This window comes from Dendrobates tinctorius, unplaced genomic scaffold (assembly GCF_039654945.1).
Source record: "Dendrobates tinctorius isolate UK_male_01 unplaced genomic scaffold, ASM3965494v1 ptg000032l, whole genome shotgun sequence".
In the NCBI taxonomy this organism is placed as follows: domain Eukaryota; kingdom Metazoa; phylum Chordata; class Amphibia; order Anura; family Dendrobatidae; genus Dendrobates; species Dendrobates tinctorius.
Window position 1 is genome coordinate 17,589,211 of NW_027361700.1, and position 24,295 is coordinate 17,613,505.

At 44.0% G+C, this 24,295-nt stretch overlaps 2 protein-coding genes across 2 annotated transcripts in view; both read left to right on the forward strand.

Annotated features, from left to right (window-relative positions):
• The window catches only part of MLLT6 (MLLT6, PHD finger containing), a 96,547-nt gene extending 82,800 nt beyond the window's left edge, over positions 1–13,747 (forward strand). Inside the window, exons 13-20 of the mRNA XM_073572509.1 lie at positions 866–932; positions 1,042–1,169; positions 2,175–2,336; positions 2,451–2,527; positions 2,801–3,120; positions 3,207–3,291; positions 5,800–6,009; positions 6,834–13,747. Of these exons, the coding sequence (XP_073428610.1) occupies positions 866–932; positions 1,042–1,169; positions 2,175–2,336; positions 2,451–2,527; positions 2,801–3,120; positions 3,207–3,291; positions 5,800–6,009; positions 6,834–6,875 (1,091 nt within the window). The 3' untranslated portion in view covers positions 6,876–13,747. The remainder of the gene's footprint in view (positions 1–865; positions 933–1,041; positions 1,170–2,174; positions 2,337–2,450; positions 2,528–2,800; positions 3,121–3,206; positions 3,292–5,799; positions 6,010–6,833) is intronic.
• Positions 13,748–16,425: 2,678 nt separating this feature from the next.
• On the forward strand, positions 16,426–22,182 carry CISD3 (CDGSH iron sulfur domain 3). The gene is made up of 3 exons (XM_073572510.1): positions 16,426–16,644; positions 18,754–18,867; positions 21,656–22,182. The coding sequence occupies exons 1-3, from the start codon at positions 16,606–16,608 to the stop codon at positions 21,827–21,829; spliced, it is 327 nt and encodes a 108-aa protein (XP_073428611.1). The 5' UTR covers positions 16,426–16,605; the 3' UTR covers positions 21,830–22,182.
• Positions 22,183–24,295: the final 2,113 nt, after the last annotated feature.

Consider the following 24,295-nt stretch of genomic DNA (forward strand, 5'->3'; position numbering starts at 1 on the left):
AACCAGTATGTAATACTAGTGGTATTAGTGAATAGTGCATTAAAGGAAATTATGTGTGCTGCCTAGATAGGGTTAGTTCCCTTATGTATTATATAGGATTGGTTCATACTGCGTTACACTGCGGCATAACCCCTATTATCAGGCGCATCGCTAGCGCATGCCATAATCAGCATGCGCTAGCGATGTGCCGTCATTCTGTGACGGAGCCTCGGACGCGGGCTGCAGCGTCTGATGCTCAGTCACCGCCAGCGCAGATGAAGCATCTGCCCTAGCGGTATAGCATGGCGCGATCGCGTTATGCTATAGCGTTAACGCAACCCGTCAACGCTATGTGTTGAACAGACTGCCTTAACGCAGCATGAACCTGGCCTTAGTAGAAACTACATACACTAACAGCAATAATAAAGAAATACTATGTACTAACTGTCCTAGGTGGCTAGGGTATTATATTGCACCTATAACACTTTAGTTACAGTAATATATAACATCTAATAATGCTAGGACCCATTAACTATATGCTGAGAAAACTATTACTCGTTTTTAGTTTTTCTGTGTTAATTTGGGATTGTTTATGGACTTTTAAATTTATTAATAAAACATGTATTTTCCTATATTACTCTAACTGGAATAGTCAGTGAATTGAACGTTATTAAGGAGAAGTATGGCATAATATTTTAGTGAATTGAAACATGTAGGACTGATCTCATTTTGTGGAATTGTACTTGATTGCCAGAATGTTCTTTGGGCTTAGTACATGGTCCTGTAAGGAACATTGGGTCGCTTTCTGCAATTGCATGTATATAAAGTAATTTCCTTAATAAAAGGGGTGAATGTTTTCATATTTAATAAGACTTCTCTTACACAGAGCCTGAATTGGAAGACTGCAGCTTTATATGTAGAGGTAGTTCTCCACGAGAGAGTTTGTCCTCTATGTAAGTATACTTGATCTAGCAGAAATGCATAAAGCCTTGTAACACACGTTCCTTGTTATGTAGTGTACATGTAAATTCACACTAAGAAAAAGACTTTGTTCTCCAACAGGTCACCAATCAGCAGCCTGCCCCCATTATATGATCCAAGTGGCGCCTCCACACAGAATGATAATGTACCACAGGTCACAGCCAACCTCGAACAATTACTGGAGAAACATGGAGAGGCAGGGGTTAACAGTAAGACTCTAATTTAAAAGGTTAAATAATTGGTGTGGGGGTGGTATTGAGAAAAGTGACTGAAATTTGCATCCTGAGGGCCCATGTTGCCTCTTTGTGCGGCCCCCAAACAGATGGTCATGGACGTCCTTTGCTGTGTCTTGTGTCTGCTCCCATTTATTTTCCATGTCACAGAAAAGAGGAGTGAGTGGTACATAGTGCAAGAGCTGGGGTGGAAAAGTACTAACAGTGCACAGTGGGGACTTCAGTATATTGGCAAAGTGAGGGTCTTCTTACTCCTGTCTAGTACTCCAGAAAGATGGGGTGGTGATACAGGAGTACAGTGCATAAACCGTAATGGGGGGAGACCCATGGATTCATTGTTTTTCCATTTCTGAGAGAAGAGGCATCCCTATTTCTCTTGAGAGGTAGGAGACCTGAAAGTGGAATCGGAGAGACATATATGGAATATAATTTTGATATGTCTCAGAATGTAATACCCCATTTGAATTTTAAAGTGGACTTTGGCAACTGTGCAATCTGACAATGTGGCCTCATACAAGGAAAGGTTGGGAACAGACTGATAATTCATGGTGTTGGAGAATGATGGGTAACTGTTGGGAAGGCTAACGTTCATGTAGAAATGCATGTGACAGAATTCAAGTATCCAATTAGACCCTGGTGATGGCCGTGATGTGGCAGAATGAAAAAGAGTAAAATTAGAATCTGGCAGTTCCATTTTATTGTGGAAGGTGGTGAAAAAATAAATAATAAAATTGACAGAACTATAAAGAAAATAATTATTTCTCAAAGTATCCTGTTCTATATAAGATATAAAATAGATCATATGTAGTTTAAGGGATTGGATAGGATCAGCTGCCTGTTAGGAATCAGACAGGTCAGAATAGGACCCATTACAAGTGGCCTAAGTAGAGTCTTTTTGCATTTAGTGTAAGTTATACAAAGGGAGTGCAATCAGCGTAGCACTGTGCATTATCATTCATGGTTCTCATTCTGCCTCCATAGTTGTGGACATGCTCCAGGCATTGCACTCGCTGCAAAAAGAGAACCGCTCACTACAAGACCAGATCTTGAGTCTGACCGCTCGGAAGGAGAAGCTGCAGCTACTGAATGTTCAGCTTGCATGTCCCTTTCCCCCTACTTTACCAGCAATTAATGTTCCTCATGGTGAGTCCTTGGTTTATGGTTCTCCTCATATTTCTTTAGAGATGGTTCACTTCTACCAGCAATTTCTATACAAATGAACTCTTCTTCCATAACTCCCTTGCTCTGTATCTGCAGTGAGCGTCCAAGACACTTTGAGCAGTAAGAGTCCGACTTCAAAGAGCAGCGTTCGTACTGAAAACTCTCCTTCTGAGGTGGGGATATTTCTATCTCTCCTCTAATTTATGTTGCATATACTGTCATTATTTTATCTTTTTTTCTTTCTTTGCTTATGTTTTCATCCATACGGTATACTGGTCACATATCTTCCTTGTCCAAGTTTACCAGTAGTGGTACCCATTATTGTCATGTGCTACGCATATCTCCTGTTTTGTTGTACCTTTCATACATTTTAACTTTTGTTTTTCTATTTTTTTTTTTTCCTTCTATTAATTACCTTTCCTTATTTTTGCAATGCACCCACACAGGACCCACAGTCCGGCTGTCCCAGCAGAAGCAGCTCCTGTCTATCCTTGCACAGCACTCCTCCCCCAGGACCCCTATCTCATACAGCTTCATCCCTTCCCACAATGGGAGCAGAACAACTAATGAATGGGCTGGTCCGAGCCGCAGGCCCTGGAGTTCCCTCTGCACTGGCAGCTATTCCTCTTCTTGGAGCTCTTTCTGGTAATCCTGGTGCACTATCACTGAATACTATTCTAGGAAGTATCACGGGCGTTCTGCAGGCATCTGGGCAAACTCCAAACCCTCTGTGCAGCGGGACTGCCAGCAGCCACATACCAGCCAGGTGAGCTAGTGGATATGAAAGATTTTATATCTTATGTTTTACATTAGCTTCCTATTACATCAAAATCTGCTTCTTTTCTTGTGCAGCCTTTCCCCACTGAGCGCACTGACAGAACAACAGAGGCAGCTAGCACAACAGCTGCAGCAGCTCGCCTCTGCTCATCTCACTGTGGTAGGTATCCTCAGCCTGTACTTGAACACTTCAACTACACCTAAGCCTTTTATTAGCATTAAAGGCTAGACAACTGCTTTCTGCTTCCTATTTAATCCCAATCGTTCCAGCACTGTGTCCCCAATCCTTCCCTCTGGTCTTCTGCTTAGCTAGATGTAGGGATAATGTTCACATTACCTCACGCTGCAGCCAATCATTGGCCTTTGCCATATGCAGCATAAGAACGGTGAGTCTAGGGATTCACTGCAGAGGTCATGTGAGGTATACAAGACTGGAAAAGCATGGCTGCTTTCTTCCAAAATCAGTTCAACAGCCGCACACAAGTAATATTACAACTCAGCCCTGTTCCGTCTAAAGGCGCTGAAATGCAACTTCGGCCAATGGGTAGACAGCGACAAACACGTTAGATCCCACGGTATTGTCAGCAGCTTCTAATGGGTTAAGCTTCCAGGATTAGAAGTAATTTCTATCTTGTGACTATTATGGGCAGTACCACCAGATCAATATGGTAGAACGAAGAGCATTTCAGCCTTGGAGATCACCCCTGGAGCGCTTGTGGCAGCAACGCGTTTCGGAGTAATAGTTCAGTTTTACATTCATGTTCACCTCTACACCTGTGCTGTCAGCAGTTTTACTGGGTCAAAACTGCAGACAGACTCGCTTAGGCTGGTTTCACACTTGCTTTCTTTTTTGCCCTGTTTTTTAGCGCAAAAAAAGTATGCGTTTTTTTCCCCATACTTTAACATAGGTGCGCATACACATGGGTTTGTACACGTTTGTATGCGCATGCGTTTTATTGTAGTGTGCGCTCGGGCGCACAAAATGCATTCTGTTGCATTTTTTGTGCGTCCGACTTGCCCCCAAAAACGCATGCGCACGCAATGCGTTTTTTTAACAGCAAAACACCCATTAAAGTCTATGGGCGCGCATTGTAATGCGCACATATGCACAAAAAAAGCACCAAAACCCGCAAAAAAAGCACACAAACGCATGATGCGTTTTTTTCATGCGTTTCTGTGCGCAAAAAACGCGCAGCAAAAAAACGCAAGTGTGAAAGTAGCCTTAGATGTTTGCCTTGTAATCTTTATATACTCCTCAACATTTAAATTATAACACCAAGAAGTATGAGATCTGGATTTATGGAAATCACAGGATGCATAGATGTGTTAATAAGTAAAAGATAAAAAATGGAAACATTCCAGAGAGAACCATTGCTATTTACACAGAATTTCTGGAATAAAGGAGTACAACATTTTTTTGGGGGGAGAGGAACTAACGACTAGAGAGTAACACCATATATATTCTACCTCTAATTAAAAGATTTGTGGCTAGCCCTGGAGTATCATGCCAAGGACGCCATACCTTTTCAAATTTGCGACTCGAGTAGTGTTTAAACAAAAAAATTTTAAAACGTGACACTTTAGTCTGTATTGAGTCTAAGCCCCACATGCAGAAATCCCCGCACTTACTCTCCTTGGCTGATATCAGTGATGTTAATAATGGTTGTCTGAGGAATGTTCTGCCACACTAAATGCATTTGGGCACACAAATCATCAAGATCCGCTGATCCCAGAGGTGCTTGATGGGAGACAAGTCCGGAGACGCTGCAGGCCATGGTTACACATTTAGACCACAAAGGTTGTTCACTGACGCACAAGTAACGTGCAGCCTGGTGCTGTCATGTTCAAAAACCGATCCTGGAACACTTCGTAGTACCGCTAGCCGGGGGCTCAGTGATGATCTGGGGATGCTTTGCCTTCTCTGACACTGGAAACCTGCAGCGTGTGCAGGTCAAGATGGATTCAACCAAATATCAAGAAACCATATGAGAAATCATCATGCCTTCTGTCAGTGCTGTGAAGTCAGAATCTGTGTCCATTTTGGGGGAGCCAGAGTTGGTATAAAATGGACCGACTCCTAAAATTATATAATACATTGGGTACAGTAGTACAATGCAGGATGTGCTGTACATGTTTCATAAAAATTTGGGAAAGTTACGAAATGTCCTATAAGTGTCTGTTCTGTTCCTGATCTCAGGATCTCGGCTCTTAGCTGTGATGAAACTGTGCTGCACTCTATGTACATTATGTACTTTATGAATAATATTGTTCTCGTTTGGTTCACTGCAAACAGCAGAAAGTTTGTCAAGTTTACGAATAAACCTGGGGATAGAATAATTTTGATTGTGGCTTAAGCTAGTATTGTCTAGCCTATACAATGCCTTTCTATGATGTCTTCACACTCGCGTTCGCTTTTTTTTCTTTATTTTCATTTCTTTTTGATGAGAATATTGTAGCTCACTTTGATATTTCTTTTTAATCCAATATGAAGAAAACATAAATCTGCCAGACATTATCATAAGTCGAGGAGAATGGAAAACAAGACCGTAACAGATCATTACAGATCCGTCAGATTGATTGGCGAATCACAATCCATTTAGTCTTGTAAAATTAGAAATTGGTGCCTTTTATCCATTTATTTCAACTATGTATTTTGTGTCGTTTGTAGGAACAGCAGAATGTCCTTTATCAACTTGTTCAACACTTACAACAACGACAGGATCTCCAGCGCCTGATTACAGCGCCAGCTGCCCCTCCTCTGCTGCCTGTGACATCAACATCTAACACCATGGCATCCTCCCCGGCCCCACCCATTCTTACCGCTCAAGCCCCCCCCTACCTTGTGCCACAAGGCGAGGGGGGGGTACAGAAGTCAACAGTACGTTTCATTCAGTAGTGGTATAAGGAAAGAATTGCATATATTTTTTTTTATTAATGATTGCCATTGCCTCATGCATCGGCCTTGTTATGTTCTACATTTTTTCTATTCTCCTTTATCTTAAAAGGAACCCGTCACCAGGTTTGGCCGATACGTGTTTCGGCCATCGCCTTTCAGGGCTTATCTACAGCATTCTATAATGGTGTAGATAAGCCCCCAATCCTACATGCAAGAGAAGAAAAGTAACTTTTATTATACTCACCAGTGGGGCGGTCTGATCCGAGGAATGTCGCTCTTCTTGGTCTGGTGCCTCCCATCTTCTTGCGATGCCATCCTCCTGCTTGCTTCATGTAGATGACGTGTCCCTGCATCATCCACACAGACACCCTGGCATTGCGCTCCTGTGCAAGTGTACTTCTCTGCCCTATTCAGGGCAGAGCAAATTCCTGCAGTGTGCAGGCGCCGGGCCGCTCTGACCTTTCCCGGTGCCTGTGCACTGCAGTACTTTGCTCTGCCCTCAACAGGAGCACAAAGCCGGGGAGCCATGAAGTAAGCAGGAGGTTGGCATCGCAAGAAGATGGGAGGCACCGGACCAGTAAAAGCGACACCCCTCAGACCAGACCGCCCCGCAGATGAGTATAATAAAAGTTATTTTTCTTCTCTTGCAGGTCGGATCGGGGGCAGATATACAGCATTATAGAATGCTGTGATAAGCCCTGAAAGTCAGTGGCTGCAACGCATATCGGCCAAACCTGGTGACAGGTTCGCTTTAACATGGACACAAATCATCCCCCCGTCGTTTCCTTGTCTGTTTTGTATTACAGAGAGGAGGTGAGAAGACGCCCATGAATCACGACAAGGGATGAACCGAACTCCATGCGTCCACCAGATCCGACCGGTCTCTACCCAGCTGAGCAGAAGCGTTTGGAGCACTGGGGAGGATGTTCCCAATATCGGCAGTAGGAGAGGATACCCAGATCTTCTGGGAGAAAAGAGCACATGTCTACAAAGCAATGACAATATGTACGGCCTGCGGATAAGGTCGTATTACGTAGAGTAGCTGGAAATATCTGTTCCGGACACATACTGAAAATATGTAGCGTATCTGTGTTTCATGCAGAGTGATGTGTCATTTCCATGTAATGGTCTCTTCTTGCACAGCACCTTTAAATGTATGTGTCATGCAGATTACTTCACTCCTTAGTACGCTGGGCACATTATTGTGTGTATATACATTTCTAGATGTTAAATGTCCCAGTGGCCTCTCCTATTTCATTTCAAGCAGGGAGCCTTGCGGTCCTTCTCCTCTCTCCTTATTCTTCTCTTAGTTGGACGCAGAACTTTGTGCACTCAGCCCCTTAAAACCCCCATGCCTATTTCCGTTCTCCGGCACTATGGGCGAAGCCTGAAGCACCTTGTGATACTAAGTATCAGTCCATGTGAAGGATGTGTGTCTGCAAGTTCTTCGCTCTGTTGCACTATCTTTGTGTTTCTCTGTGTACGTTCGATCCATATTTTATAGTATATGTTCATCTGTACACGTACGTATACACAAGTTTGTTTGTTTTATTCTTTCTTGTTCTCTTGACCCTGATCGCTCATGTTTCCGTGATAACTGCACGGATCAATATATGTAGCAATTTCTTGTGAATTCTTTAGCACAAGATGTAGATATTTTACCATGTGTGTATCTTGGGGTAAATAGGAATTTATTGACCCTTTTAAAGGGGCTTGGCTTCTATGTAATATAAACATATATATACATATATATAACTATGTAAGAAATATGTCCGGAGCATTTGGTAGCCCCAAAATTTGCACCTTTGTATCAATGACTGTTTTGTACAGAAATAGGAATTTTTTTGTGTGTGTGTGATAGGACAGGTGTAGGAAATCTTTGGCTGAGAAAATATGCTGGATTTCTTTTTTTGCAGCTGGCAAGTTAAAAATTGCCTACTTCTGTTTTTGGTCCAAATTAGCGATGAGCGAACATGCTTGGATAAGGTGTTATCTGAGCATGCTCTGGTTCTAATAGAGTGTCTTCGGTGTGCTCGAATAATATATTTCAGTTTCCATCCTGCATGTCTTGCAGCTGTTCGACAGCCGCAACACATGCATGGATTGCCTAACACAGGCAAAAGATGCATGTGTTGCAGCTGTTGAGCAGCCACAAGACATGCAGGCGCGGGGACGCAAACATATTATTCAAGCATGAAAAAGTCACTTGGTTAGCACCCGAGCATGCTCAGATAACACCTTATTCGAGCATCTGTGCTCATTACTGGTCCTAATATAAAAGTTGTCATAAAGCAGGAAAGTTTACTATTGTCTACAGCCACAGATCTTAATAAATGCCCTCAATTACAGAAGCACTCCAGCTTCTTTATGCACATATGATACATACTCACCATCAATATTTTACCTGTGTAATTTATTCCATTCCACCTCAGATACATCTATACAGTTTCTCCTTCATTATAGGAGGTGGATCACATGATCTCAAATCTGACCAGTCCATTTCATGCCCTACTGTGTAAACAGGATGTCAGTCTCTGACTTCCTGTAAACTACAGGAAGACATTATCACCTATCAGATCCCTCCTAGCAGCTCTCAGACTCCTCCCTTCTCTGTCCCTATGTATATCTCCCATCTATCCATTTCTGCTTTATAAAAGTGAGAAATGCCAAGTCTGCATCACCTAAGATACAATGAGACTGCTATATATACTTCACATAGGAGACAGACTTCTGTATATACATCTCATGGCATACATTGAGACTGTCGTATACATCACATAGCATACACTGATACTGCTGCATACATCACATATCATATGCTGAGACTGCTGCATACATCACAGGGCATATCCCGAGACTGCTGCATACATGACATAGCATACACAGACTGCTGTATATACATCCCATTAAGACTGCGGTATACATCACATAGGATACACTGAGACTGCTGTATATGAATCACATAGGAGACACTGAGACTGCTGTCTATGAATCACATAGGAGACACTGAGACTGCTGTATACATCAGGGGACATCTGCTCTTTGTTACTGATCAATTAACCATTATATAGGAGCAAGAACAATGTGATGATACTCTGACACCATAGACAGTGTTGTCTAGATTATGCAAAACATCTAAGAGGGAAGAAAAAATTATAATGACAACCCAGACACAGCACATAAACTGAAAGAAGTATACATAAAGTATACACAAGAGTCTCTACATTTAGTATTCAGTGATGCACTATATAGACAAAAAAATAGCTGGAGCGCTTCTTTAAAATGATGAAAGGAACTCATGACTGCTATGTCATTACAGGTTGTGGTTAGTTGGGACTTGTAGTTCCACAGGAGTAGCATTTTCAATGGAAACTCATCTACACATATTCAGGTAGTCCAAATTAACCTCTGGATAAAGCCTGATTGTGCAGGTCTCCAGGTTTATCTAAGAAATAATATAATAAACGGGCAGGGTAGACACTTCTGGAATGTCCACAGGATTTTGCCATAAATGTCTAATAAGTAGGGGTCTTATTTCTAGACAGCTATAGGGAGGTGGCCCATCTTCCATGCAGCTCTCCCTGTTGGATTCTACAGGAGTAACTCAGCGGATGCTTTGAATTGGCAAACAGATGACAGGTTCATCGGAAGTTTCACTGATCATACCATGTAGCCCTAAAGCCAATGTATACGGTAATCAGAAAAATAAATCAATAAAAAATCTTTCAGCCTTCACAGTACCCATTTGGGCTATTTTAAACCTCACACTCCCTGTTCTTTACAGAAAACTTTTCAGAAGTCTCATTATCATCAGGGTCAGAATTAGGTAACACCTCCATAAGCAGCTGATAATACAGTCCTCTGACATTCACTCACAATAGGTGATGTCATTGTTTTCCGCATGTCACTTCCTTTCACACTGACCTTTGTAAATGCACACTAGATGTTTAAATGTAAAAGAAAGTGTCAGGGTCTGCTCAGTGATGCTAATGTGCATGTGAATACATTGCTGAAAAACAAACAGGATGTATGAATGTAGAATACCTTAGTGGCTAGTGTGAAGATTGCAAGATTTCTAATTCTTTTTTAATACAAATTGTGATAGCAAAAAAAAAAAACCTACAAAAATAAATGTAACATAAAAACTCATTATTTTCTGATAACACATTCCCTTTAAACTGCATTAGGGCCGGTGCTAGTATACAAGTCAAAGTTGCAAGCCATCTACTATTGAAATATGTATATGTGCCAATAAAAATAATTCCAAGACTGCTATAACATTATATGAAAACAATTCACTGTTCCATTAAACTTCAATGGAATCTGAACTTTCAGCAGAGTTTGCATAAATCAATAGTACAAGAGAATATAAGAAGTTTTGTAATATCTCTTGTCAGAAAAAGCTGCTTCTTTCTCCATTTATGATCCATTTGATTTTCTTGGAAGCAGCCATGTCCTGCTTGGTAGGAAATGACCAGTGGAGCATGAGCATTACAATACAATAGTGTCATAATGATGAGAGGCTTGTAATTCACCACTTGTCTCCCCCATAACCCTGTTATCAATATCCATTCTTAAAAATATAGAAATGAGACTTGAAAATGCGTGGCTAAATACATCCTGCATAAAAGATGAGATGAAGGACAGGTAGAGGTGACGCTGTGATTATTTATCAATTTGTCCTGACTGGATTACACTCCATATTTATATGAATTACTATACTTTTTTCCATGTAGAAGATCACACCCGGCTGCACACCAGAGCTGCTTCCGCTACAGCACTCTTAAAGTGAATCTGTCAACAGGATTTACCTCCCTCTTGCGCTGCCACCTCAAAAAAACAAACAAAACCTATTTATATACATACGTAGCTCTTTCAAAGATAAGTCTAACAATACCTTTACATGGCCACTCCTTTACTGAGAAATCAGCATTTGAATTGATATGTAAATGAAGCTGAAGAGCTATGGTAGATCTAAAGCCTCTGTCACTCCAGCTCTATTCCCTACTCAGTGCTGCCTCCTCCTGCTTGACTGATGACTTCTTTACCTGACGTCTCACATCATAGAGGCTGTCGGTCACATAGCAGTCATTCACAATCCTGCTGCCAGACTCCGTTTAAAGGAGTTGTTCGGTGATGAAAAATTGTCGGGTAACCACAGGAGAGGCGATAACTTGTAGATTAGTTGGGGTCCCATTGCTGAGTCCTCCACCGATCTCCAGAAAGTGACATTTTTATCCTCATTGGAATGGTGCAGCAGTGCACAGGCTTAGCCATTGTTCTATTTATTGACTATGGGACTGAACGTAGTGCACTTTTTTTTTTCTTTTTTTTTTTTTTTTTTTACAACAGTCCCATAGACAATGAATAGAGCTGCAGTCAAACATGCTAACAGGTACAAAAATGCCCGTTCTACCAATCGGTGGAGGTCCTATCCGTTATAATCTATAACTTATTACCTAACCTATGGATAGGCAATAACTCTTCATCAGACAATCCCTTTACGATGTGTACTTCTCTTCCGTCCAATGTTGCAATTTGCTATGGTTGTCCAGACTATGCTAGAAAGGGTGCACCTAGTCTCTTGTAAGGTCTTATGGGCGGCAGCTGGACACAGCGTGGTATTTACTGGATTATTATGTCCGTTATTCCTTACAGTAATAAACTGTATACTATATGGCTCACATTCTGCCAGAGAATACTGTCTGGTGTAAAGGAAAATCTATTTGAAACTGATGGACCAGGTTGTAAGCTCTGTATTGAAAGGAACCCAGCAGCAGGATTTTACATATGGAAGTAGAGGTAGGGCAATTTTTGTCCAGCAATAAACCTTATACTTTGCAAAGATCCCACGTGCCAGCCATAAGAAATCTAGCAAATAAATGCAAATCAGGGAGCTGTGCACTGGGGCTTATTATAGCACGTGGACTTCTTCTTCTGAATACATTGATACAACCTTAGGGCACTTCAGCCTGACTGGCCTTTGATTGCTATGCTAGAATTCTTATAGCTGGCACAGGGGATGTCTACAAGGTGTTATTTGTATTGGGGAAGAAGCACTTGTATAGCATTACTTCTACCCTATGCAAAGCCGCGCTGACAGGTTCTCTTTAAAGGTGGAAGGAAAGTGAGTTTTTTGTCATTTGCACCCACAAAAACAATTGCTGAGCTGCAGGACAACCAGTGGAATATCAGCACATTAAGACACGAAGGCTAGATATCTGCGTCAGGAAAGACATAATCTGTGGGGGCATAGCACACGCCAGACACCATGAAGTGCTCGCTGGAGTACAAGTGCAGGCACCACTCAATGAATCAGGCGTGTCTGACACTCCGCGTGCGCTGCCGCCAGAAATCAGGGCCTGGCGTACATTTCTTGAGTAATTGTCGCCACTTTTATGATGACTTTGACAGACATAGCCCCATCCCGCCTCTGCTATGCCCATTTTGGGTCTGGAGTATAAATGACAAAAGTCGCAATATCTTTGTGAAACTGCCGAGCTGTGCAAACATATTGCGGCTTCTTAAGGTGTTTATGGGGGAGATTTCTGGCATAAGCACCTTAATGAATCAGACCCACAATATGACCTGCACATCTGGGACATTCAACTTCTCATATTTCATTAATAAGATACAATCATAACGTCCATACATTTCTAATTTGCAGTTTGATTATTTCAATACTCTCGGGTATACACATTTCTTTTTTGTTTGGTTGTTCTAGTAAACCATCTAATTTCCAGAACACAGGGCATCTTTTATATAAAGCATTATAGTGAGGCGTCACCTTAATTGCAATTTCCTATTACGTAAATGACATTGCAAATGGAGACATTCATGTAATAGGAAATTTGCTTTTGCAGCCTTAAAGGGATAGCCCCACCAATAAAAACTGTTGTCTGTCTAAAGGAAGGAACTGACTGCTTTGTTTCCCCCAGTGAACTAGAGAACAGGTCTTTAAAATGCCCCTTCAGAATGGAGCAGGTCGGTGCACCATGACCACTTGATAGGTGCTAGCTTTTAATGCTGGGAATAACCCTTTACATGCTGGCTGTCATCCAACTATATGGTTAGTTTAGAGCAGTATAAACGTCTCTGGTAATATAAAGTTGGGGAGTAGCATGCTTTAACAGCTGCCAAACTGCTCCATAGAAGAAATGTGTGATAAGCGAGGCCACATAACTGGGCCCCCAATGATCATCAGAAGAGGGGTACCATATACTCAAATCAGCTGTATCTAGGTCTCCCATAGCGATGAATGGAGTGTCTGCTGATTACCGCCCTCCTCCACTACCTGCTGTACCACTTACAGTGATTGGGGGACAAGGTACACCTGTCCTTTTGATTGCCGAGGGGGGTCCTCCTGACAGGACACTTACTACACATTGTTTACTTGCACTTATTATGATCAGGTTATAATACAAACATGGGTTCTCAGCACATGAAGTGATTGGTGAAGTGCAGACCCCAGGATGAAATGACTGATGATAATATATATATATATATATATATATATATATATATATATATATATATATTATGATTTTCTATGAAATGTTAAATGTGGCAATTGTTTGGGCTTTTTACAAATATAACATTCTTAGCATTTTGATAGCTCGCATGGATTCCTTGTTATACTTGTAAATAATTTGTGTCTCTTTGTCCATTTCTGCAGGAGTAAATGATAAGACTGTTTAATAAAATGTCAGTTTTCACTTTATGACTCTTGTGCTTTTATTACTTTTCTACTTCTTACCAGTACAGGAACACCAGCTGCAGAACTGGTATAAAAACGAAATTCAGCACCAAAGGTACACTAAAGGGGAACACTATGCAAGTTTCATGGTGTCAACAAATGTCTAAACTTGTTGTCACTAGTATTTATGCAGAACTTTGCAGTCTTCATATATTCCTCCCTAAATGTAAGTAAGTAGGCTTTTTAGGACACTGTGCGGGAATTAGTATAAGCAGCTTGCCCCACTGCACATTTTATTTCCAGGTCTGTAAGTTGTGAAATCCACTGCAAATTGGATGCAGATCTTTATGTTCATCGTTTGGATTTTCCTAGGTTTTATTATCCATTTTTTCAAAAGCATTTGAGCCAACCCTTTGGTCTTTTTTTTATAGCCATTCTTCACAGTCCGTTTATGGACTGCAATGCCTGGATTGGATTGGCCATGGTTTATAAGGTCACAATTTGTGAAAGGTCCTCTTTAAATTCAGGTCCATATATGAACTGTGAAATACAGCTGTCTGAACCCGGCCTAAGGGTAGGCTTAGGCGGAGCCACCCAAAACTAGTGGTGGCTAGTAGCCCCTGTTTTTAGTTGACTTTTAAATGGACACGTGATTTTTCAGGCGAGTCAATGTTTCATTGCAAACAATGCAGCTGTTACAGGCAGGTGAAACGTATTCTGCAAAATCATGTACCCACCGCAAACCGTATCATCCGGCATAGTATGTGGCTTCATCACTGCAGTATCTGCTTCCCTAATGCTTGTGTCTATAATCAATCAGACTGATCCAGGGCTGTGGTCACGCTAGCAGTATTTGGTCAGTATTTTACCTCAGTATCTGTAAGCTAAATCCAGGAGTGGAACAATCAGAGGAGAAGTATAATAGCTGTGACCTGAGCATGCATGGGGCTGTCCAATTCACAGCTGTGGGAAGAGATTGGTGCCATCTTTGTGTAGTCAGGAGCTGCCAGGCAGAGGAAGCCCGGGGTGAGGCTAGTTTCGGGGCCATGGAGCGGTGACTGCAGCCTGTCAACAGTAGTAAAATACAGGCTGCAATCACCACTCACCACCGACCTGTTCAGAGCTCAGCAGTGAAATCATCACGCTGTTGTGATCTGAACACACTGACACAGAATAGGACTCTGCGTGGGAGCGGAGGGAAGGTGAGTAGCAGCGGGTTTTTTTCCAATGCACTGAACAGTGGTGCTGGCAGAATGGGGATATATAGCAGGATGCACTATATGGGACCATTATACAGAGTGCAGCATTACTCAGCGACTCTGATGAGCCGTGTAGTTACTGACTTCACTGCTCATCACAGACGCCGGGTCCCATGGAGCGGTGAGGGTCCCAGAGTGGCTGCTGTTGCAGCCTTTGGAGATTTGTTCTCTCAACGAGACTCCATAGCCTTTGGATGTTGGATTCGGGGAACGCCATGGTCTATGTCGTACCAGCATGGCAACTTTGAAATGATCATTTTGTAAATTTAGCTGAAATTGGATATGTGACCATTGAGAATAAAAATAACTTCAAAGGCTTCTTCTAGAATGAAATCTTCTAGTATGATTACACTGAGAGGTTGTTTTCCCATTTGAAAATCATCCACAACGTGGCTACTATCGTTTAAAATGAGAAACCTGTGCTCCCTTTTTGAAAACTGCTTCAGTCACTGTTATCTACTAGGCCACATTCAGAATTTGGTGAATTTTTTACTTCAGTCTTTGTTCCTCTCGTGGTTTTGGCTTTCAATCAGAGGAAAAGTATCATAGAAACACGTCACTTTACTGAGGTAAAATACTGACCAAATACTGAATGTGTGAACATGGCCTTAGAGTGAATCACAGAATAGAATGGTACAGTAGGAAGGGACCTCCTGGGTCATCTGGTCCAACCCCCTCCTCAAAGCAGTGATCCTTGCGTGGATTCTGCCTAGAAACCACTGGCTAAGTAGCCACTTACAAATTAACCCTTTTGAGCGAAGCTCAAAGCTGCTAGAGCCCAGGTGCCATCCAAGAATGTCAGTGACTATGACCAATACATATCCATTTCTTCCACACAGAAAGCTGCAGTTTGAACACACCCTTTACATAATAAGTGTAGACTCTGGACTATATAAAATTACTTACTGGGGGACACATATAGATACTGCAAGGAACAATAAGGCTGTGTGCACACGCTGCGGATTTTGCTGTGGTTCCGGCCGCTGCGGACCCACAGCAGTTTCTGCTGCGGTGTACAGTACCATGATTCCCTATGGGAATCAAAAACCGCAATGCAGACGGTGCGGAATTTTCCGCGCGGATTATCTGCGGTTTTCAATCCGTAGAAAGAATTGACATGTCAATTCTTTCTGCGGATTCTGCTGCGGTTTGCCATCTCCTCCATTGAGGAGATGAAAAACCGCAGGGCAAAACCGCAGAGCAATCCGCAGGTAAAACCGCAGGTATTTTGACCTGCGGTTTCACCTGCGGATTTTAGAAAATCCGCGCGGATGAATCCGCACCTAATCCGCAGCGTGTGCACACAGCCTTAAGAAGTAAATTATTTTTAGTATTTACCTGTTTGTGGTAGTCTAGCTGCTTATAACCACTAGAGGGAGCTCCCTGGGACTAAAGCTGCCAATGGGCATTATATCAACACACGTTTTCAGCTCCCCCTAGTGGCGGCTATACAGAGTGGAGTAGCCATTTAGTCCCCCCCCCCCAAGAGTTAGGTGCACTCCTGCTTCATACAATAGCGTTTTACTAGGAGCCATTTCAAGAAGCGTATCGAGAAAAAGCGGAACCAAAGTGTTCGGAAAGTGTTTCCGGAAGAGACAGATATCGGCCGGTGCCGTACACACAATGAGGTCACTGCAAGGACTGAAAGTCATAGTGTCGCGGGTGAGTGCCGGATTACCAGTGACTATAATCTTAGCTGCTGGAGCCCGTGCACCATGCAGCGGAGCACGGCTGTGTGCGGCAGTAAAGCTCTTCCGCCGTTTGCACGGCAGCTTCGTTCTGTGTAGATTTTTCCTGTGATACACTTGCGCCCTCTGTCGTCTAATGAAGGATATTACAAGTTCATTACAAATTTGGTATTGTGTGCGATTAGTGTCCCCATTACTGTCTGACTACAGACGAGTCCATTCTGCACATTATTCTAGTCTGCTGCTGATTTAAAGGGGTTGTCCACTACTTTGATATTTATTACCTATTTTAGGAATATACTTGGATTAGATAGAAGATTGCCACTGTACAAGAACAGTATATGGCCCTTTGCAGACCAATAGTTCATCATCATGTAGCCCCTTTAGTGTCACTGACAGAAGTTGCGTGCTCCTTTGGAGGCAGAAATGGGCCCCCTTACCTCCAGGGCCCCTGGCTGCTGTACCAACATGCAATGCAAAGGATATCTATGCTTCAATCTAACCTTTAAGATACAGCTCTGGCAAAAATTAAGAGACCACCACATCAAGACCCTGTCATGGGCAGCCCACTCTCCAGACCTGAAAATCTCTGGAATGTAATCAGGAGGATGATGGATAGTCACAAGCCATCAAACAAAGAAGAACTGCTTACATTTTTGCGCCAGGAGCAGTGTAAAAGACTGATGGAAAGCATGCCAAGACGAAAGCTGTGATTAAAAATCATGGTTATTCCACAAAATATTGATTTCTGAACTCTTCCTGAGGTAAAACATTAGTATTGTTGTTTCTAAATGATTATTAACTTGTTTTCTCCTTTTCAGAAAAGAAAACAAAATGTATTGCTTGGAAATTCGGAGACATGGTGTCAGAAGTTTATAGACTAAAAGAACAATTGACATTTTACTCAAAAATATATATAAAGAGAAAAATCAGAAAAACTGAACATTTGAAAGTGGTCTCTTAATTTTTGCCAGAGCTGTATTTGCCCCCTTGACTGTTACCTCCCATTTGCCCCTATAAGGGTATGTGCACACGTTGCAGATTTGCCTGCAGAATTTTCTGCACGGAATCTGCATCTCTTGGCAGAAAACGCAGGTAAAAATCCGTGCTGTTTTTTTGCGGATTGTATGCGCATTCTTTGCGGATTAGCATGCATTTTTAGCCCTGCGGATTTCATTAATAGAATGAGTGTGAGAACGCATGCAGATCCGCAAAAAGAATTGACATGCTGCGGAAAATAAACCGCTGCGGATTCCGTGCGGAATTTTTAGCAGCATATAAAGCCTTTTTCCTATTGAATTACATTGGTTGGTCACACACTTGCGGATCTGCAGTGAATCCGCGCCGAAAATGTGCTGCGGATCCACAGCAAATCTGCAACGTGTGCACATACCCTTACAGTCTCATCAGGGCAGAAGTAGCGTAGGTCTGGTCCGTGTGCACACCAGATGGATGAATATAAGTGACTAGGCCACTTAAACAAATTTCCACAAACACCATGGCTCCGTGACTTAAAAAAAAATTGCAACATGCAATAGTCTTGGTCTTGCTAGTTGCACAGTTGTTTTTTTCATCTGGCCCAGAGTATGATGACTTCTTCCAGCCAAGACTTGTCTGTAGAGTTTGCCACAAGGTCCCCATCTACTCCCAACCTACAAGCTTCCCTTCCCGCTGACACCCATAATGCTGTGCCTGTTGCTGCCCCTGCTGTACCAAATGCTGTACTTTAGAAATATTGGTGTCATTGTAATGCCTCATTAAATGCTATAATAATGGAACTTAAGAAGGGATTATACTGTCCGCTCCCAGGAGGGGAAGGGGATGGAAAAAAGGGATGAGGATTGAATCCTGCCACCACTAAGACAGATTAACAGCCGCCCATGGGGATCAATGGAAATATCAAATTATAAAAAAAAAAATATTTTTGTATGCCAGTAACATTGGAAAACAGTGATAAATATTTCAAAACGTTTGGCATGAATGATTTTCTAAAGCATTAGTCATAGATGTTACCAGAAATCTACTTCTGTTATTCCCTTGCTTTACCAAATGCATTTGCCGGTAATCTTTTTGCTTCTTATAGGCATGCAGCACGGCGCAGTCGGCCCCGGTTATTGCAGCAAAACATCCTTTTAAAGTGCAGCTGAAGGCTGACAAACGGTACTCATGGTGTAGCTGTGGACACAGCAAGAAGCAGGTGGGTGGTGTGAATTATAGTCTGCACTGTGCATCCACCTTTCTGTAAGTATGTGGTGATGTCCTAAAACAGCGGTGGGCAATTAATTTTCCTGAGGGGCCACATGAGAGATCGTGACTGTTAAGGAGGGCCAAACCAGTAGGCCGAAATGAATTCTACTCTATATTATTTTACTCAGTAGTATTCTACTCAGTAATTATTGAGAATTATATTAATATTAATTGTATCACTTAATATTGAGCAGAATTGAGTATGCTTGCATACCGCTATATATCCTTTGAACCCAAGTACAGCCCCTTCTGTGTATTGTATGAGCCCCCACAGCAACTTATATACCCCCACACAGCTTCCCCTATATGCGACAGCCCCACAGAGCCTCCTTATATACAGCATGAACCCCACACTGCCTCCCCCACATGCATCATGAGCCCCACACAGTCTCCCTCATATGTGGCATGAGACACACACAGCCTCCCCATATACACTGCATGAGCCCCACACAGCCTCCCTATATACAGTGCATGAGCCCCACACAGCCTCCCTATATGCACTGCATGAGACCCCCACACAGCCTCCCCTATATGCGACAGCCCCACAGAGCCTCCTTATATACAGCATGAATCCTACACAGCCTCCCCCACATGCATCATGAGCCCCACACAGTCTCCCTCATATGCGGCATGAGACACACACAGCCTCCCCATATACACTGCATGAGCCCTACACAGCCTCCCTATATACAGTGCATGAGCCCCACACAGCCTCCCTATATGCACTGCATGAGACCCCCACACAGCCTCCCCTATATGCAACAGCCCCACAGAGCCTCCTTATATACAGCATGAACCCTACACAGCCTCCCCCACATGCATCATGAGCCCCACACAGCCTCCCTATACACAGCATGAGACACACACAGCCTCCCCATATACACTGCATGAGCCCCACACAGCCTCCCTATATACAGTATGAGACACCCACAGCCTCCCTATATACACTGCATGAGACCCCCACACAGCCTCCCTATATGCGACAGCCCCACAGAGCCTCCTTATATGCAGCATGAACCCCACACAGCCTCCCCCACATGCATCATGAGCCCCACACAGCCTCCCTATACACAGCATGAGACACACACAGCCTCCCCATATACACTGCATGAGCCCCACACAGCCTCCCTATATACAGTATGAGACACACACACAGCCTCCCTATATACACTGCATGAGACCCCCACACAGCCTCCCTATATGCACTGCATGAGCCCCACACAGCCTCCTTATATACACTGCATGAGACCCCCACACAGCCTCCCTATATACACTGCATGAGACCCCCACACAGCCTCCCTATATACACTGCATGAGCCCCACACAGCCTCCCTATATACACTGCATGAGACCCCCACACAGCCTTCTTATATACACTGCATGAGCCCCACACAGCCTCCCTATATACACTGCATGAGCCCCACACAGCCTCCCTATATACACTGCATGAGACCCCCACACAGCCTCCCTATATACACTGCATGAGCCCCACACAGCCTCCCTATATTCACTACATGAGACCCCCACACAGCCTCCCTATATGCACTGCATGAGCCCCACACAGCCTCCCTATATACACTGCATGAGCCCCACACAGCCTCCCTATATACACTGCATGAGCCCCACACAGCCTCCCTATATACACTGCATGAGCCCCACACAGCCTCCCTATATACACTGCATGAGCCCCACACAGCCTCCCTATATACACTGCATGAGACCCCCACACAGCCTCCCTATATACACTACATGAGCCCCGCACAGCCTCCCTATATACACTGCATGAGACCCCCACACAGCTTCCCTATATACACTACATGAGCCCCGCACAGCCTCCCTATATACACTGCATGAGACCCCCATAGCCTCCTCAAGTGCAGCATGTCACCCCCATAGATTCCCCATGTACATTATGATGCCCTCATAGCCTCCCCTTGTGCAGCATGACACTCTCCATAGCCCGCACTATGTGCAGCATGACACTCTCCATAGCCCGCACTATGTGCAGCATGACACTCTCCATAGCCCGCACTATGTGCAGCATGGCACTCTCCATAGCCCGCACTATGTGCAGCATGACACTCTCCATAGCCCGCACTATGTGCAGCATGACACTCTCCATAGCCCGCACTATGTGCAGCATGTCACCGCCATAGCAAGCACCATGTGCAGCATATCGCCCTCATAGACTCCTCATGTGCAGCATGTCACCCCCATATGCATCACCATATGCAGCATGTCACCCACCCCCATAGCCAGCACCATGTGCAGTATGTCACCCCCATATGCAGCATGTATGCCCACCTAAACATCCCATTCACATAGGGGGGGAAAAAAAGCACCACATACTCACCTCGGTCCCGGCACTCTGCTTCTGTCTCGGTGTCTCCGGTGAAATGACGTCATCGTGTCAGCTGTTTCACACGCTGATTGGTGAAGGCAGTGGCCGGAGGCCCCTCCTCCACCACTGCAGTGAGCGCAGATGGCAACAGTGAGCGGGCAGGCAGTGGGCCTCTGGTTTCCAGCCCCTCGGCTGTCTCGGTCCGCGGGCTGCACTTTGCCCAGTTCTGCTAGAGGGATATGCGCCTCTATAGGGGTTCTCCAATCATGTGAAATTAGTGACCTGCTCTCTGTTGCAGGGCAGTGAATTTAGTTTAGTTATTCCTGAAGATGGAGGTTTTCCACTTAGACGATTGGACACTTCATAACTGTTTTTTTTTTTCTTATCTGATCTCCAGCCATTCTGTGATGGGTCGCACAAGAAGGCAGCCCCTGCTCTCACTCCAGTTCGCTTTACTCTAACAGAAGATAAGGAAGCCTGGCTCTGTGGCTGCAAACAGACAAAAAAGCCTCCATACTGCGACGGGACACACAAACAGAGCTACGTGCAGAATTGCACCATAGAACAGTGATTTCTGGTCTGTGCAATCTAATAGTGCCAATCTGCAGCAGCTACAAGTCACAATGCAACAGATGTCATGTACATTATTATATTTGCTGGGGGTCTCTATGACAAATCTAAGGTGAAACAGCAGATGGAGACAGGGGTCTATGTCAGAAAGACTTAACCACGTGACTATGGTGGATGGTGGCCACAATGTCACCCCTGACTCCGCTGTAGACTACCTACAGGAGGGGAGTTCCAGGTTTTTCTGGTCTTTGGTCTGCAAGTTTCATGATTTACGTGCTGATTATCTAGGTATGAATCAGTTTAAATGCTGTTAAACTGTAAGAAATTGTAAATTAAATGAATCTATTAGATGAACATTATGGGCTTTTTCATATTTTCTAGTCGTCTTCCTCTCTGTAGAGACTATTTGCATATTTCCCAGAGGAGCATTGCGGCTTTAAATCTCCTCATGTCAGCATGCTTAACATGTCACTCCCACAAGGAGAAACGTTACTACATGCATCACGGTCAAGCACCTCTCACACAGTCAAACCAGACCTCACACTTTGCTCTAATGAGGGGCAGTACCCTGAAACACAGTGTCTGCAAATTGAGATTCTGGTTTGGCTTTTATCCTAAGTTATGTGGCAAGGCTCGATAATGGGACGACATTGACTTTTAGGATTGCTACTTCCAATAGGTGGCACTAGAGTTCTAGTCCTCTTCCTCTCTGAAGAGACTATTTTTCTTATTATTATTTATTTATATAGCACCATTGGTCCCATGGTGCTGTACATGAGACGGGGTTACATCAAAGTACAAATATCACAGTAAACTAACAATGACAGACTGGTACAGAGGGAAGATGACCCTGCCCTTGTGGGCTTACACTCCACAGAATTGTGGGGAAGGAGACAGTAGGTTGCATATTTCCCAGAGGAGCTGTGATGACTCCTGGAGTGGACCCCCTGGGTTGTGATACCAACCCACCCAGGGCGAGCTGACCTAGTGAGGACCACCCCCTATACAGGGAGTATCAAGGGCCTGCCCAGGGGGGTAAAGTACCACGACTGCTGGAACCAGGTGGCCGGCTCACAGAACACACGAGAGAGTGTGTCTAGCAAGGTGCAGGAGGGAACACACAGGATACAGGAGTGTGCAAACCGTGGACACAGGGACACGCTGGGTATAGGATCGTGCAGGGTGAGTACACGGAGGCACGCAGGGTTCAGAACAGTACAGGGTGTGTATATGGGGGCACGCAGGGTACTGGATAGTGCAAGGCGAGTGCACGGAGGTACGCAGGATTCTGGACAGTACAGGACGTGTATGCTGGGGCACGCTGGGTACAGGAGTGCATATAGCGTGCACAGAGAAGCACGCCCAGGTACGAGGCAAGGTAGAGCGCGTGCTGGGAAGCACGCCAGAGTACAAGGTAAAGTAGAGTGTGTGCTAAGCAGCACGACAGAGCACAAGGCAGAAGCAGAGTGTGTGCTAAGGAGCACGACAGAGGACAGGGCAGAAGCAGAGTGTGTGCTAAGAAGCACGGCAGAGAACCCGAATACTGAGAACGGCCAAGCAGCCCTAGCAAGGAAGCACAACAATAATCAGGCCCCTCCTACAGGAAGAGGCAGCCTGATATAGGGCATGAGCGCTGGGACTTCCGGGTCAGGTCCTCCAGGACCATAGAGATGGCGCAGCTGCAGTCAGGACGCGCTAAGTAAAGCCAGACAGCCATAGGATCAAGTGCGAGAGGTGCACATGCGCACCCGACGGGACCCCAGGAGCGGCCGCAGCACCAGAAGTGGTGACGTCGGGCGCTGAGTCCCAGCCCCTGGTGAGAGCGGCATGACAGGAGCATTGCGGATTTGTCTCCTCATCTCGGCACGCTTAACATGTCACTCTCCACAAGGAGAAATTATACTACATGGATCATATTTTCTCTAAAACATAAGGAATTACCCGCATGAAACTTCAGTATTACTGGTCTGCCCACGGATCACAGATCTCGTTTGTGATCTCTGCCTGGCACAGGATTAGGTGACACTGCTTGGTCCGCTGCCCACATGTACTTAGTATTATGGGTCTCCAAGTAGAACTGGACGATTAATTGTATTTGAGTACCGTATTCTGCCAGCTGAGATTCACAAGATTCTCATTTTGGTAAATATCAAAAATTTAAATATACCCTTTATCTGTTGGTAGAAAGGCACGGTGACAAGCGGTAACTAGCTTCTGCAGTACAGGACTGGACAAGACGCGGCCTCATTTTGCCATCTTACAGCCGGTGCATGGCTCAGACTGCAGTTTGAATGCTAGAAAGTTATAAATTAGTTATTTAGTAGCTGCTGCGTCTCAGTGCAAATTCTATCAGCTCATGCTGACAGGAGGTAAATTGTTTTAGAATTAAGGTTGTGCAGAGATTTCCTGAGAAGCAATAAATGTTATTTCTGACCTCAATCCTTTCCCCAACTTCCCCAATCTGACC

Bases quoted from the DNA above. Each gene is read 5' to 3' on its own strand.
- CISD3 (XM_073572510.1), top strand. From the start codon at position 16,606: ATGAGGTCACTGCAAGGACTGAAAGTCATAGTGTCGCGG. The intron at 16,645-18,753 runs GTGAGTGCCGGA...TGCTTCTTATAG, and splicing joins TGAAAGTCATAGTGTCGCGG to GCATGCAGCACGGCGCAGTC. The intron at 18,868-21,655 runs GTGGGTGGTGTG...TCTGATCTCCAG, and splicing joins GTGGACACAGCAAGAAGCAG to CCATTCTGTGATGGGTCGCA.